Below are 16,132 nucleotides of genomic sequence, written 5' to 3' on the forward strand. Positions count from 1 at the left end.
TCATCCAACATACAGAAATATATAGTCATGATCTGAGTAGATAAACAGGAATACTCAACAAGTCTCAAATACAAATGTCTGACAAGAGGAAATAAGGCACACCGCCTTTACAACTTCTAGAATCAGACTCTCAAATACCTAAACAAAAGTCTATTGTGGAACTCCAAAAGAAAATATATCTAAGTAAACAGCTGAAGCTAAAATGCCTCGCCATCAACCTGCGACTCTCCGGGCTCCTGGCTCGTTACCTGAAAGGGGGAGGGACAACGAGCGTCAAAGCGCTAGCGAGTAACATCACAACCAACCCCAAGGGACCAGGGCTCGTTGTATAAGAAAATACAGTTATTATATAAGAGATCTAAAATCATTGATCTTACTATAGAGGGTTTTAGTATTTAGGAATTTACAACACGAGCATAGGTACGTCGAACGAAATAATCCAAACAAGGAAACCCTCATGTATATGCCTTGTATCTCAAATTGTAAATCTCTAAACACCAAACCCGAGGCTCTAGCACAGTAACAATAATAAAAGAAATACGACAAAACACAACATAAGTACAGTGCCAAGTCAAAATCTACATAACTACCATGTCGTGATCTTCTGTGAGATAGTCATATGCAGGGTTTAGAACTATGTACAAAACAGGAACTATATACTGTGAGTCCAACACGAGGACTGAAATAGATTATAGTCCAACACGAGGACTGAAATAGATTATAGTCCAACACAATGACTTCTATAGATTTTAGTCCAACACGAGGACTGTGAAATTATGCAACGGTCGCTGAGATATATATAGAATAATCTACTTATACCAATCCATACTCAAATCAGTGTGTAAGTCCCCAATTTATACCCTCAGGTCATCTATCATGCATGGACACATAGTAAGACTAAATATCATTGTCAGATAAACCAGGTAATCACTCAAACCTGAACGAATATTCAAGAATGCACAAAACAGGGAAAAAGCAACAGAGAGAACGGCGGTCGACCGCACCGGTCGACCGCACCGGTCGACCGCTCTCTGATACGCGGCTGGCGGTCGACCGCTGCGGCTTCGCGGTCGACCGACAGAGCGTCGCGGTCGACCGATGAGGCTCTGCAGTCGACCGCAGCTCCAAAATGAGCCCAGCGGTCGACCGCACCGGTCGACCGCCGAGCGGACAGAAACCCAAATCTGGGTTTCTGTCAGCTCGAAACCTGAAACAAAATTGACAAAATTTCTACAATAACAAGAGTTCTAAAGTTCTGGGAAAATCTAACTAGTCTCAAGCATGAAATCCATATTCCTAATATTTCAAAATACAGGAGAAACAAATTGGAAACGTTTTAAGTGACAGTAAAACATGGTTAAGCTCTTGTTTAAGAAAACTCAGATCTAGATCTTCTTTGGGCAAAATGTTGGTGAACTTTCATAAACTGAAATATCGATTCTTGCAATCCATAATGTAAAGAACTCATTTTTATACGAAAATACTTGTTGGGCTCTTCAAAAACTCATGAAAAATCGAAATAAAACCATAGAAAATAGGGGTGAGGGATTGGGCGAGATGATACTCGCCTTAGATGCTGACAACTGCTCTGGAGATGATCCTCCTTTGCTCAAATCTGCGAAAATCCCCTGGAACTCCTCCAAACTCCTCAAGTCACCAGGTCCAGCTAGGGTTTTTGAGAGAAGAGAGATGGGGGCTAGGGTTTTAGGTATGAGGTGAAATAGGAGCTCTCTTGGGTTGGAATAGTATAAGTACCAATTCCCTAACCCGACCCGAAACCCAAAAGACCAAAACAAAAACCCGTAAAACCCAAACCTGAAACTCTCTAAAACCGCTGTATATATATATATATATATATATATATATATATATATATATGGTTATTCATCATAAGAGAATTATTCACTATTAAAAATTCACATATATTCATTATAGAATTTTCGGGGTTTTACAGTTTGGGGAGCAGTTTAAGGGACTATTACACCCGATTAATGAGGCAATTAAGCCCCCATTAATGAGCGGATTAATGGGTGGTTACACTCAAAATCTCCCTATAAATATCATCAAACTCAACTGAGTTCGGGATCAATCTTTTGGGAGATTGACCTTTCGCATCGCAATTGCACAAGGAGAGATCGGCATTCATCCTTGAAGCATTCTTCAGTAACAGAGATCCTTGGAGCTTAATCTTGGCTTATAACTAATTTTTGGTTCAAATCAACTCTTCTATAGAGTTTAAAATTTGCACTGAGTTCCTAAACTCATCAAGAGTTCTGTTCAAAATTGCCACGCAAGTCCTCCTCAACATAAATCAAGAGGAAGAAACCATGTTTTAGTGAAGTAAAACATTCGGATTGTCAACGGGATACAAGATCGAAAGCCCATCGACACCAAGAAGAATTCAGGTTAAACAAAGGAAAGGGTCTCCATTGATCTTTCTCTCTTTTGTAAATCGAGAATCCGATCGAGAAGATTTATAATTTCTTTTTCTAAGTTTGTTAGAGAGAATAATAAAATTCAATTCTCCATTTTCTTCTTTTATTTTTCCCACCAAACAATCATATTTTCTTTAACAATACTATCAAACTTAGATGCTAACAACTCATGATCGGTTTTAAAGCTTACATGCTTGCTTTTTAAATCAATAAAATTATGATGTAATTTTTTATAGGCATGCATTAATCTATCATATGTACATGCAAGTTCACTAATAGATAATTCACCTTTGGAATCCGAATCGCATACCTCACTAGGGCTATCGCCTAGTGACCATGTGTATGATGAAGCTCCAATATCACTTGAAGTGGAATCTGCCAAAACACGTCGGATTTCCATTAAGTTTTCTTGATGTACTTCTATAAATATTTATAATTTGTAAGCACTATCAAAATGACCAAGCTTGTTAGATATAGATGAATCAAAGGCATTTAGCAAAAATTTTAACAATAGCTTATTCATGGTTCTCTTCTCATCATTACTCCCCTTAAATTTCTCCAAAGTGGGTACAACATAAGTATAATCAATAACTTCCCATGAATCAAAATGTTTAGATCTAACAAAAAATTTAAATCTAACACACCATTGAGCATAGGAAAAATTATCACTTCTTAGAGTAATATTAATAGCATAGCCTAAACTAGGTGTACCGTGCATGTCCATAATATAAATGCAAGCAATATAGAAAAAATTACAAAACTAGATTAGCAAGATATGAAAGCTTGGATCTTTGACTCTAGGCAATTAAGCCACAAATCAAGAGCACCAAGCTCTGATACCAAAAGAAAGTATCCTAGAGAGAGGGTGAATGTGGTATTTACTAATCTAATCTGATATTAATGTCAAGTAAAACTAATTAACAAATATCCTAGTAATGAGATAAATATAATGAGATATATGCAAAGATATACAATTTAAACAAAGGGCGACATGAACATACAAATAAGAGAGGCAAATGATCACAGAGTTCGATCGACCCACGACCTATGTCTCTGCTCCTCACCCTCGAGGAGAATCTCCACTATCTCAAAAATAACTACACAATCGGTTTTCTAAGTTCACCAAAAACTTTTATAACTCTCACAAATGCAATCACACAACACACTTCTCTAAGTGTTGGCCTAGCCCGTGTCAACTTCCTCAAGTGCTCGGAATTACGACCTCTCCCTTGGATTTACTACCGACGCTACTCCCCTTGGAATTGACCTCATCTCTCACCAACCACTTCTCTAAGTATCCTTGTGTACTACAATGTGTTCTCTCAACAATTAAGCTCAAATAAAAGTTTTGTTCTCTACAATGGATTAGAATGAATTGTAAGCTCACTCTCAAAGATACAACCCCACAACCCAAATGTATAAAATATGTGAAAATACAAAAAGTTCAAGGGGTGTGTGTAATCAATGAGTAAAAATGAAATCAAACTCAAAATTAATCTAGCAAGTAAAAATATAACAATTGAAATATAAACAAGCTAGATAATGAGTTTAAGAAAACTTCTCTAAAACAAAAGAGATGAAGATGTGAAGTTGAATGCTCAAACCGAAATTGATCCCCTCTCCTTGTAAAATTCTTTTTGCATAAACCAAAAAACACACGTAATCTTTGAAACAAAACTTGTGTAAACTCACTTAAACATCCATAAGAAATAAATAAGAGATGAGGGTCTTTTATATCCTCTCAAACCAACCAAAAATCACAAACAAATAAAACAAAAAAACTTAGCCGTTACAGGCTTCCAGACACTCGTCGGTCGACTAAAAGTACTATTCAGTCGACTGATGAGCTGACTGTTGGAGGCAGCTCAACACTCATCAGACGACTGATGAATTTATCAGTCGACTGATAAATTTATCAGTCGACTGATAAATTTATCAGTCGACTGATGACCTGCTTCAGTCGACTGATGACCTGATTCGGTTGACTAATGGTTCATCAGTCAACTGAACAGAAACAATCGGTCTTTCTAGCGCATTTCTTCGATCGACTGATGGTCATCAACAGTTGACTGATAACATGCTCAGTGACATATATGCACGGTAAAATTTAACTTTGAAGTGGGTTTAAAAATAACAAGTAAATTCCAAAAATTATAAAACTTTGGTAAATATTTATAAACATAAAAATAAATATGTTACAAAAATAATTTTTTAAATTGTATTTCCCATTTGTGAAAACTTATCGTTTTGTAAAATTAGTCAAAATACGAAATCTCAAAAGCACATGATTTTGACAAAATAATTTCAAACAAGTTTGAAACTTCTTTTGAATGGATTAATAGACTGTATAAAAGATATAATCGAGTCTTTTAATCCGTAAACACATATTGTGCAAACTTTCAAAAATATGAAAACGGTAACATAATTTCATTGATTTGAAATTGTTAAATTTTAATTTTAATGAAATCATTTCAAGCACGTATAAATATGAAATAAATATGTGTGTATATAACTATATCGATTTGTTTCATATTTATTTGGCTAAACTTGAAAGCAATAAAACGTAAATTATGTGTGTGTATAATTTGAGCTCTAAGTATAAACACACAAAGTATAAGATCTAAACTAGAAACAATATACCCAAGCTAAGAGATCTTCGATATGCACGTCTTGGTTGCGGGTGAAGCTTGAACTTGTACTTGACTTGAATTGCAAAGCTTCATTCCGATATTCCTTCCATCCTCCAATGGATATGATCGTGTAGGCGCAAGTCTATCCAATCTCCAACAGAGGATCTTTGTGTAGAATACCTAACAAGCAATTAAACACTCGACAAACATTATTAGGAATTGTTTATTAATCATCAAAAATAGATTAGATAGTAGGCTCATAAACATGAGACCTAACACTAATGTGGTTCCACCAGTCGACCGATCAGTGTATTTCAGTGTTTGAGTTTTCAGACTTATCAGTCGACCGATCACATGCGATCAGTCGACCGATGAGCATCCACCTGTCGACTGATGCGGTATCATCAGTCGACCGATTTTTGCTATTTTGCCAGATCAGCCAACGATCATATTATTAGTCTATCGATACAAGTCACCAGTCGACCGATACATATCACCAGTCGACCGATCGGGGATTTTTCTGCATAACGGCTAGTTTCGGTCTAATTCTTTTGAGAGGCTATAAATAGTCCTCAACACTTAGTTTTTTAATAAGAGTTTTTATAAGGTTTTAAAGAGTGTTTACACCAGTTTAAATCCAAGTTTTGGTGTGTTTGTTTATGTGAAGAAAGTTTCACAAAGAGGAGGATTTCAATTTCATTTTTGAGGAGCTCTACCTCAATTCTTCATCCCTCTTTGTTTAGAAAAGTTTTTCTAAACTCATTATATAGCTTATTTTTATTTTGATTCTTATTTATATTTACTAGATTAATTTGAGTTTAATTTTCATTATACTCATTATTTGCACACACAACCACTTTAGCTTTAGTATTACACATATTATATAATTGTGTTGTGGGGTTGTTACATTGAGAGAGAGCTTAAATTTCATTCTCAATTTGTATTAGAGAACAAATCATTTTATTTACACTTATTATAAAACACGTTGTAATATACAAGGATACTTAGAGAAGTGGTTTGGAGAAGAACATGGTCAATTCCAAGAGGAGTGGCTTGGTTATAAAAGCGTAGGGAGAGATAGTAATTCCAAACACTTGAGGAATGTGACACGGGTCGACCAACACTTAGAGAAGTGTATTGTGTGATTATCAACGTGTGAGTTGTAAAAGTTTTCGGTGAGCTAGAAAAACCGATTGTGTAGTTGATTTTGTGATAGTGGAGTATCTCCTCAAGGTGAGGAGCGAATACGTAGATTGAGGGTTGATCGAACTCCGTGATCATTTCCTTTGTGTTTGCGATTGTCTTGACGCACTTTATCATTATCATATCTTGTGCTTGTTTATATTGCTTATTGTTTCATATTGTTTATCCTTGTATATATCTCATTGTATATCATATTGCTAGGATATTGTTGATAAGTTTTAATTTGGCATCAATATCAAATTAGGTTAGCAAATAACCTATTCCCCCCCCCCCCCTCTAGGGTAATTTCACAAAAATGCTATGATGAGACCTTGGCAAGAGAGCTAGACTTTTACAGAAACAAGCCTGATTGCAAGAAGAATTATTAGGTATCGAATTTTACTTTAAGAAAATGTAATCTACCACCAATTTTCAAAAAGATACTAATATTTGGAGTATTTTCTAGTTCAAGTGGCAGCCATACGGTGATCACCTAGCTCATCTACCACGTGGAGGGCCAAGTTAAATGGAGAGCAAGGGTTGCTCTCATATGCTTTAAAATTATGGAGATGCATGTACCGGATCGCGTGCTTAGTCAGTTTGGTTTGGTACAACACATTCCACAAGAAGTCGAAAGAATAGAGAGAAAGACCAAGAAAGGCGAGCATCAGATAAGCTGGGAAAATGCACATCATCAGTACATACACAGTAGACTGATCGACATTTGAGTATCATGGAGCAGATTGATCCTCCACTGTAGGAATCGGATTATATTAGATGTTATTGGGGGATTACTAGAAGATGGATAATAAATCAGACCACGACTCCACTCGATGAATACCAACAATATGCCCTACAACGGAGATACATGGAAAAGGATGTAGATGAGAGAAAACTTGTAAGTAATTTAAAATTAAGTCCACTTATTTTATATTACAACAATTTGCTTATACATGTAACTTTTTGGCTTAATTGCAGATAGTTGCTATTAATGATGTTGAGGGCATTGCAAATGATGGTCTAGCACTTTCTGTCGCAGGAACATATCTAAGAGTACGTGCATCTATGTATCAGCGGATAGTGCAGAGGGTTCATAGAGCATTGAATCGAACTCATGAGGATCTTCATGATGGTTGCGAGGTGATGGCGCAGAAGGAACTTTTATATGCTCGCCGACCAAATAGACGAAGACGAGATGGACCTTGTACGAATGACAATGAAGGTGGACTATCACAACCACACATGCAACTGAGCGAGCTCTTGCAAGCTCAAGTCCATGGAGGACAATGGCCATTTGAGCGGGTACGAAGAGGGAGACAAAGGGGAAGAGGCGGACTTTTAGGTTGTATGTGATAGATTTATGGATTTTTTGTATGGGCTCTATTTAAGTTATTGATATAAGTTATTGTAAATAAATAAACTTGATATATTTGGATTTATTGTAATATTTTAGTGTATGGATATAATATGGGTTGTCGTGGAATGTTATCTATTGTGTTTTGCTATGATGTTTGGGATTGATTAGATGTGTATTATGTTTATTTCTTAAAAATTATAAGTAAATAGAGATTATACTGTTTGGATACGTACACGAGGTGAATTTGAATGTTTTTATGCACAAGATATATTGTATATGCAAAGGAGATAAGTTGGAACATATGCATGCATGTTTGTGCATGTTTTGAGCTGTCTGTAGAACACACAGGACTAGTAAATCCCATGAGTTTTCTAGGTTTATTTAAATGCTGATTTGCGCTCGCTAAACACACGGGATTAGTAGTCACCATGTGTTTAAGCATCAAAATTTCTAAAATCATTCTCTTTTTGGTAAGCCTTGGCAAGCTAGCCAAAAAGAGATCTATTTTACTAATTATTTAGCAAAAAACTCATTGTTCCTAATTATTATTTTTTATAAGGGTCATTTTAAAAAAAATTCTCCAACCAAAAAAAAAACATAAATAGATGTTGGATTTGGTCAATGGGGCCTCCGTCATAATTCTACGTGGCACCCATAAAACAAAAATCGACCATTTTCGATCCCAAATTTGCCACATCCATAGTATCCACAGCTCGAGCAGCCTCCGACGACCTCGAGATCAGAAGCGAGTGAGTTCGAGATCGAATTGATTCGATTCGATGTGGGCGGCGTCTTGCCTGGCTTCGTGCTGCGCGTCGTGCACGTCTTCGCTCTCTCCCTCATCGTCTCTTGGATCCTGAGAGAGGTCGCCGCCCCTCTCCTCGAGAAATTACCATGTATGCCACTCTCAGATTTTTGAACCAATGATTGATTTGTGCCAGCGAGCTTCTGCTAGGGTTCGATCAGTTATTTCGTTGATTAGTGCCTTTTCAGATTGTTTATTTTCATTGATTTGATCAGTTATTTTGGTTAATTAGCACTTATATACCTTATAGTTTTCCTTGGTTTGCGTTTTTATACCTCACGTTCTTTTGGCAGCACGAAGTTTGTGAATTTGGCACTTTAGTATCTTCTCTTATGCAAACATGAGAATATCCCCTGAGTAGTTAAAATAGAACGGGGATAGGTTTAACAATAAGTTCAACAAACATTACAAGAACAAAAGTTTTAAAATATCACAAAGAGTGTCACATGGGATTATTATGAGTGTCACATGGGATTATTCGAATGACTAGTCTCTAGTTTGCATAACAGAAGGTACTAAAATGCCAATTTTGAGTGTGTAAGTGCTACTAAAAACAAATGAGGATATATAAGTGCAAATAGCATTAACTATAAGGTATTAAGTGCTAATTAGCCTATTATTTTTGCCATCTCGCGAGTATGCACCTGACGTATGTTGTTCGGGTTGAAACTACTCTCATTATACCCGAGTTATATGTAGCATTATCTTCAACAGACCTTCCACTAGAGGGTTACGTCTGTTGAAAGCTTAAATTTTGATAGTTATTTGAATAGTAATTTTTGATAGTTATTTGAATAGTAATTTTATCTCTCATGCAGGGATAAATACTTTCTCCGATACGCCATCAAAAGAATGGTTTCAAACCAGTGCAGTTCTCCGCGTGAGTTTAGGAAATTTCTTGTTCTTTATGACATTTGCGCTGATGATGATTGGTGTCAAGGATCAAAATGACAGACGGGATGCATGGCATCATGGTGGATGGGTTGCTAAAATTATTGTATGGATAGTGATCATTGTTCTCATGTTTTTCCTTCCAAATGAGGTCATAGCTATATATGGTGAGCTTCCATAGTTCTCGTTTTTTTTTGCCCAGCGTACATTTAGATTAATAGTTGCAACTTATGGTCGATGAAGAACTTCTAAGATAATATTGAGCTCTCTTATGTACTAGGAATTTGAATCTTGCTCAGCTTTTTTCTAAAGTTAATCAATTTCTCTCTTGCAAGGCACAATATACTCATGTTTGTTTTGATTTTATAGTCATTTGAGACCTATTAATCGTATTGGAATGGGCATTTACTTGGCTTAGAATTTCCAGCGTTCTTCATATGTTTCCATCTTTTGCCCCCTTATGTGATTTATGGGAAATCTGTTCTAGCATATGATATAATGGACTTTAATAGGACAACCGGGTTGATTGTTAAAGCACTGGTTATTTAACACTATATATGCTGCTGCTTACTATCAAACAATTAGATGGTAAAATTTTATGTCTCAATAAAGAAGTACAAAATGATTGCTGCACTGATATCCAATACTGCATGGAGTGTCGTATTATAATAATAGGTATCACTATTTATAAAAGGACAGGGCTTATGCGTATATTTATACAATATGCATACGATAATCACAGAAAAACTATAAAGCAAGACCATGTAGCATGTGCATAGATTCTAATATAACTTGGTGTAAACAAGTCGGAAGACCATGAGAACAATGACAACAAACCAATCATTCACTTGGTTATATTCCTGCTATCTTTCCAATTCTGACTATTATATTGTAATTGAAACCCATATGAGGCACTAACTTTTTCTGTTAGTTTTGGTCTAGTTTGGTTGCTTTACGACATTAAGCTTCTCCCATACACATGAGGTTTCTTTAATTAGTTCTCTTTTCATGTTTGGAGATCTGCTGGAAACTAGTGAATAGCTAACAATACTTGTTATTTTATTCGGGGATTTGGAACTATAAGGAAAATATAATTCCAAGCATGACTGAGAATGTTCCAAGGTAGAGAGAAAAGTATTCATATACCTGACCCTCATCCCAGGTTCCAGTAGTGTTTAACATGTTTCCTAACTTTGTATATGCCAAAGATTCAAATATAGAATAATCTGCTGAAGCAAAGCTACAGCACTTTTGACCAGATCAAGTGATAATCATGCCCTTCATATCTCAGAAGCAATGCAACAATCATGGACTTGCAACCTATTGTCTGTGACATGTCATTTTTTGCTCCTATTTCCTCCCACTGATATGAATGGTTTGTTAACTTTGTTTAACTCTTGTAAGAATGATGCGCCAGTACAAGAAAAAAATATTTCCTCGATCAAAATTGCTGGCAATACTCGGTATTAGCTTACAATGAATAAGTATTCTGTTACTTAATACCATTCCTTGCCGATTTTCAAGCTTCAACTTTATGAATTCAGCTACTAATTATTGTTAGCAACAATGAAATATTATAAATATCCATTACATCACATATAATTGGGTTCGTTTGAGCTTACCATGTTCATCCTAACTCATGTTTCTTTGTAATGCAGAAACATTGTCAAAGTTTGGGTCTGGTTTCTTCTTACTGGTTCAAGTGATCATACTACTGGACTTCACACATACGTGGAATGATTCATGGGTTGAGAAAGATGAGCAGAAATGGTTGGTGAAGCAGCTCTATCTAGACCTTTACCTATTTGGATGAAAGGTCATTATATTGCTTAACTTCTTGTTTGATATTGCAGGTATATTGCTTTACTTTCAGTATCAGTAGCATGCTATCTCGCAGCATTCACATTCTCAGGAGTGCTTTTTATATGGTTTAATCCCTCGGGACATGATTGTGGCCTCAATGTTTTCTTCATTGTCATGACTATGATTCTTGCGTTTGCATTTGGAGTTATTGCACTGCATCCACAGGTGAGTGAGAATATTGGACCTAACTTGGTACTTGCTTTCAGCCTCTCACTACTCAGTTAAAATAGTTTAAATGTGAAATTTACTTTGTCTTCATGGGCAAGGCCGCTTTTGGTGACTTAGCTGTGTGAATATGTGTGAGTCTTGGAGGGTTGCACCAGAAATTTGTCACTCCCTCCCATTTAGAACTATCATCTTCTTCATTACTATAAACAAAACTGCCCTCCCAATGCCATGTTCCCATGTCACCCAAAAGGACGCTACTTGTCTGATGTGATATAAGTACATCTATATACTATAATATAAATTATAATATAATTTTCAGGTCATAAGCATGTCTATCATACGGCATACCAATGATATCTGTATTTCAAGAAACCAGCGCAAGGGAATACTTGGATGTGGGATAGGACTAAGCTTTTGTCTACATTGTCGTCTGTCCGGTCTTGATGCAAGAATGTCATAATAATGTGCTAAGACAACCTGAATGTTTTAGTTTCTATGATGGTAGGATTCGTGCAGTTAACACAAATGTTTGTGATAAAAGGCTTTATTGAAAGTGGTTGTTGTAACCTCAGCAGATATAATTAATCCTACATAATGTTCAATTTTGGCTGGAAGGTATATTTTGAATATTGAATTCTTATATAAAGAAGTGGGGCTGTATATTACATCTTAAATGGCCTGAGGTGTGTGAATAACTTGATATGGGCAGGTAAACGGCAGCCTTCTGCCTGCTTCTGTGATCTCTGTTTACTGTGCATATCTCTGCTACAGTGGTCTTTCAAGTGAGCCACGAGACTATGCTTGCAATGGTCTCCATAAACATACCAGACAAGTTTCCACAGGGACACTTATTCTAGGGATGCTCACAACCACTCTCTCTGTCGTATACTCTGCAGTTCGAGCTGGATCTTCCACAACTTTTCTCTCTCCTCCATCTTCTCCGAAGTCAGGTAATATACATCCAGCCTTTTAAGTGCGTTCTGGTTATTCCACATTCTTCAATTGAAATAAACTCCAAAAACTCTTTGGGCTCTGGTAAACTTTGAACTGGGTGATGTTGTAGTAACATAGTTTTGGTCAGATGACATGCGTGGAAGTCTTCATGCTGTGTGTACAAATCTAGCTTTGGTACAACATTGAACACCCATTTGTAATTGATAAAGCATAAGTAAAATGAAGTAAATCTGTTGACTTTCGTCTGTTTCAGAATGTATTCCTTTTCTTTCAGGGTTGAACACTTTTCTGTTTAATCATGGGTTTTGTATGGAAAATTCAGTTCCCAACAGCATCAATTTATAATTTGGTAAGTTATCTGAGATCTGGATGATAAGAAACTCGGGTGATATCCCGGCACTGCAAATTATAACCAGTGCCAGTTCGCTGCCCTGGTGATCACCTACATGATTCATCATGGAGTAAAGGTACATATTGACCATCTAGGCATTAGATTTAGAATTAGAAATTGCAAGAAATTATTTAGAAACCCCAAAAATCCTGAAAGGAAAAAGGGCCAGTAAGCAGGAAATAAAGAAAGCAGCAGGAAAAAAAATAAAAATTTATTAGCAAAAGAACTACAAATAGAAGTATAATTAGAAATTGCAAGAAATCAATGAACACTAAAAATTCAGCTAGGAAAGAGGGTCAACAAGTAGTAGAGAAAGAAATAAAAAATTTTTGAGCAGAAGAAATTGAAAATTATTAGTGATTAGTAAAAGAATTACAATAGAATTGGAATAAAAATTTGCAAGAAATTAATATAGAAACCATAAAAATCCTGCAAGAAAAAGGGTCGGAGCGGGGAGCATCAAATAAAAAAATTCAAAAAATTGTGACATCTTTTTTGTTCTTTTTTTTTGTGAAAGTTGGTGGAAGAGAACTATATGTAGAATAAGAATCAGAAAATAGGAAGAAACTAAAATTAGAAATCCAAAATTCCAGCAAGAAATAAGGATCAGCAAGCAACAAATTAAGAAATTGAAATATTATGCAGAAAATGTCAAAAATTAGTGGCAAAATTGGAAATTGCAAGAAATTAAAATTAGAAGCCCTAAAATCCTGCACAAAAAAAAAGCATCAGCAGCAGCCTAAACTTTTGTCCATGATCTATGTATCAGACACTCCTTGGAATCCAGAAAATCTTAGGTTAAAAAAAATCAGAATCAAGTGTTTTCCTGGAAGAAAAGACCACCGTGCAGACTTTAACAGGTTGCTAGTTCTGCTTAAAGTACATTTAGATGGTGATGATGAACCATAGTGCTTACCCAAAATCCTACTTCCTTGATATTCATCTCTGTTGATACCGACCATTATAAACTTTAAATACTACCATTTGAGTCAAGACACAAATAGAGTATCAGTTAACAATTATGTTGCAGGTTCGACAAAGCCACTGCTTGAAGAAGGCGAACTGGAGTCAGGAAAAGGAGAGAAGAAAGAGACTGAAGCGAGACCAGTTAGTTACTCGTACACCTTCTTCCATCTTATATTTGCACTGGCTAGCATGTACTCCGCCATGCTTCTTACTGGATGGACTAGCTCCAAATCTGATAGCTCTGAGCTAATCGATGTTGGCTGGACCTCAACCTGGGTGAGGATTTGCACAGAGTGGGCTACTGCTCTTCTCTATATTTGGACCCTCCTGGCTCCCATTATATTACCCGATCGTGAATTTTATTAAGTCTCCTCAGAGCAATATGTCTGTATATATATACACGATCGTGCTGATAATTTGCATTGTGCATGTATATAACTGATTCTGTCTTGTGACTATTCTCTAGGAAGGGGACAGAAGTATGAAGAAGTTAGTGTAATAATACTTATTGCTGTGTCTACAACGTTATACACGTGTAATTGCTGCTACTGAATGTTCAGATGTACTCCATGTATACTAGAAATATGGTATTTGCATCTTATATTGTTGTACCTTGGAAATTATTATGTATAATTGACCCCCTTTCAGCGGCCACGTGCCCTGTTTGACTGACTTACCTTCTCCAAATTTAAGAACCTGACCTGAATATGCACATAGCGGACCTGTTTTTTTTGGGGGGATGCAGATCCGAGATGAAAGGCGTCTTCCGGTCGGTCTCTCGACCCGAACCCAAGAAGAAAATCACCTTCAGGCCGAAATCTGTTCAAGGAGTCCGGAATTCATAGATGAATGGCATCTTTTACTCAACTTCACTGCGGAATGTCTCGAATGACTGATTGACCTATCAGCTTCACTGTGCTTATCTACATAGTCTAGTAGCTATCACATTTAGTGCATGGCTAGAGTCATTTTGACTCCCCCACAAGATTCATAATGGCTCCTTGGATGATGCCAGCACTTTAGTTGCCCTGTCACCGTCGCATTAGACATGAGGATGACTCGCTTGCTCTGTGACCCACACATGTAAAGCACCATCTGATCAACCACTCGCGCCGACTAGGTCAAATTACCAAAAAGTTCCTTGTGGATTTCTATAAATAGGGATGATTTTTTTGCGTGGACGTACGAGCAATCTTCGCTATAAAATACTCAAAAACTAAATTCAGTGTTTTGGACCATTTAATTAGCAACTTACTTGAGCATCAGAGAGCACATCAGAGAACCCAACTCTAATCCTCTAACTATGTTACTGTGTGCAAGAATCTCTGTTTACGGTCATAATTAGCCATCAAAGGAGATAGAGGGACCCTTAACTCCTCCAAAACCATTGTCACTCTCCTAACTAAGTGACTAATATCAACAGTTTGACGTCCATCGTGGGGTTTTTTCTTCTTCTTTTGAGGAAATGGCTGATCATGACCGGTCCTTGATTCCAAACCCCTGAGAAGTTTCCAACTCAAGCTATAGCATCCAAGCCCAATTGGATGAGGCTAATCAACGGCTAGCCCAATCTCTTCAATAGCAATTTTCCTCCTTACGAACAAACTCAACACCCGTATTCTTCCTCTTAGCCTCCTTCATCACTTGTTGCTCCCCATGAAGAGCAGCACTGGCACTCTCAGTTGCAGCATGAAGATGTGGTGGAATCTCGCTAGATTAGAAGTCCATCTATAGCTTCGAGCCACTAAGCCAAAAATTTGCACATCGTTTTCTGGCAGATATAAAGCAGAAGGCGCCCTTTGCTCTCATGCTAGAAATTAGGCAGAGACTAGGGGATACCTTGAGGGAGTATCTCAAGAGATACTAGGCCAAACGCCTGGAAGTGGAGGACCCTCGCAACATGGTCGCCATGGCTGCGATCATTACAGGTCTTGAGGACGAGAAGCTGTTTGATTCTCTCATTATGAATCGGATAACCAACTTTGACCAACTCATAGCTAGAGCTCATTCACATATGGACGTCAAGGATAGCCACGCTCACAAGAAGGCAGCATGACTGGAAGCTTCCGTGGCCAAGTGCTCCCAAAGAAAGAAAGTTGAAGACAACTGGCCCAAGTCCGAGTCTCGACTCGGCCTAACCGACAGAAGAGACCAAAAGATCTCTCTAAGATGCTACATTTTATTCAAAAGGAAGGGCATCATCGATCCCCCATCTCGTATGAAATCAAACACTCAGTCAAGGGATATTCGACAATACTGTCATTATCATTGGGATCATGGCCACAACACCGATAATTGTAGGATTCTGCAAAGAGATATTGAAGACCTTATTCAGAGAGGCATGTTAAAGAAGATCTTTTCCTTGTGGGGGTAGAGAAGAACCAGCCTCAAGAAGATCAGAAAAAGGAGGCTCCTGATCAAGGTCATCTTGCCTAAATCGACAAATTGAACAGGCGAGAGAAGTAAGGATAATGACACCATCAACATTAT

The 16,132-nt window shown here is 37.1% G+C and overlaps 1 protein-coding gene across 1 annotated transcript in view; it reads left to right on the forward strand.

The window, feature by feature from the left end:
* Nucleotides 1-14,243, forward strand: part of LOC109841568 (probable serine incorporator) — a 36,507-nt gene extending 22,264 nt beyond the window's left edge. Inside the window, exons 3-9 of the mRNA XM_020410529.1 lie at nt 7,226-7,549; nt 8,308-8,500; nt 9,228-9,467; nt 10,959-11,070; nt 11,154-11,328; nt 12,041-12,281; nt 13,707-14,243. Of these exons, the coding sequence (XP_020266118.1) occupies nt 7,226-7,549; nt 8,308-8,500; nt 9,228-9,467; nt 10,959-11,070; nt 11,154-11,328; nt 12,041-12,281; nt 13,707-14,008 (1,587 nt within the window). The 3' untranslated portion in view covers nt 14,009-14,243. The remainder of the gene's footprint in view (nt 1-7,225; nt 7,550-8,307; nt 8,501-9,227; nt 9,468-10,958; nt 11,071-11,153; nt 11,329-12,040; nt 12,282-13,706) is intronic.

Source organism: Asparagus officinalis, chromosome 5 (assembly GCF_001876935.1).
Source record: "Asparagus officinalis chromosome 5, Aspof.V1, whole genome shotgun sequence".
Taxonomy (NCBI): domain Eukaryota; kingdom Viridiplantae; phylum Streptophyta; class Magnoliopsida; order Asparagales; family Asparagaceae; genus Asparagus; species Asparagus officinalis.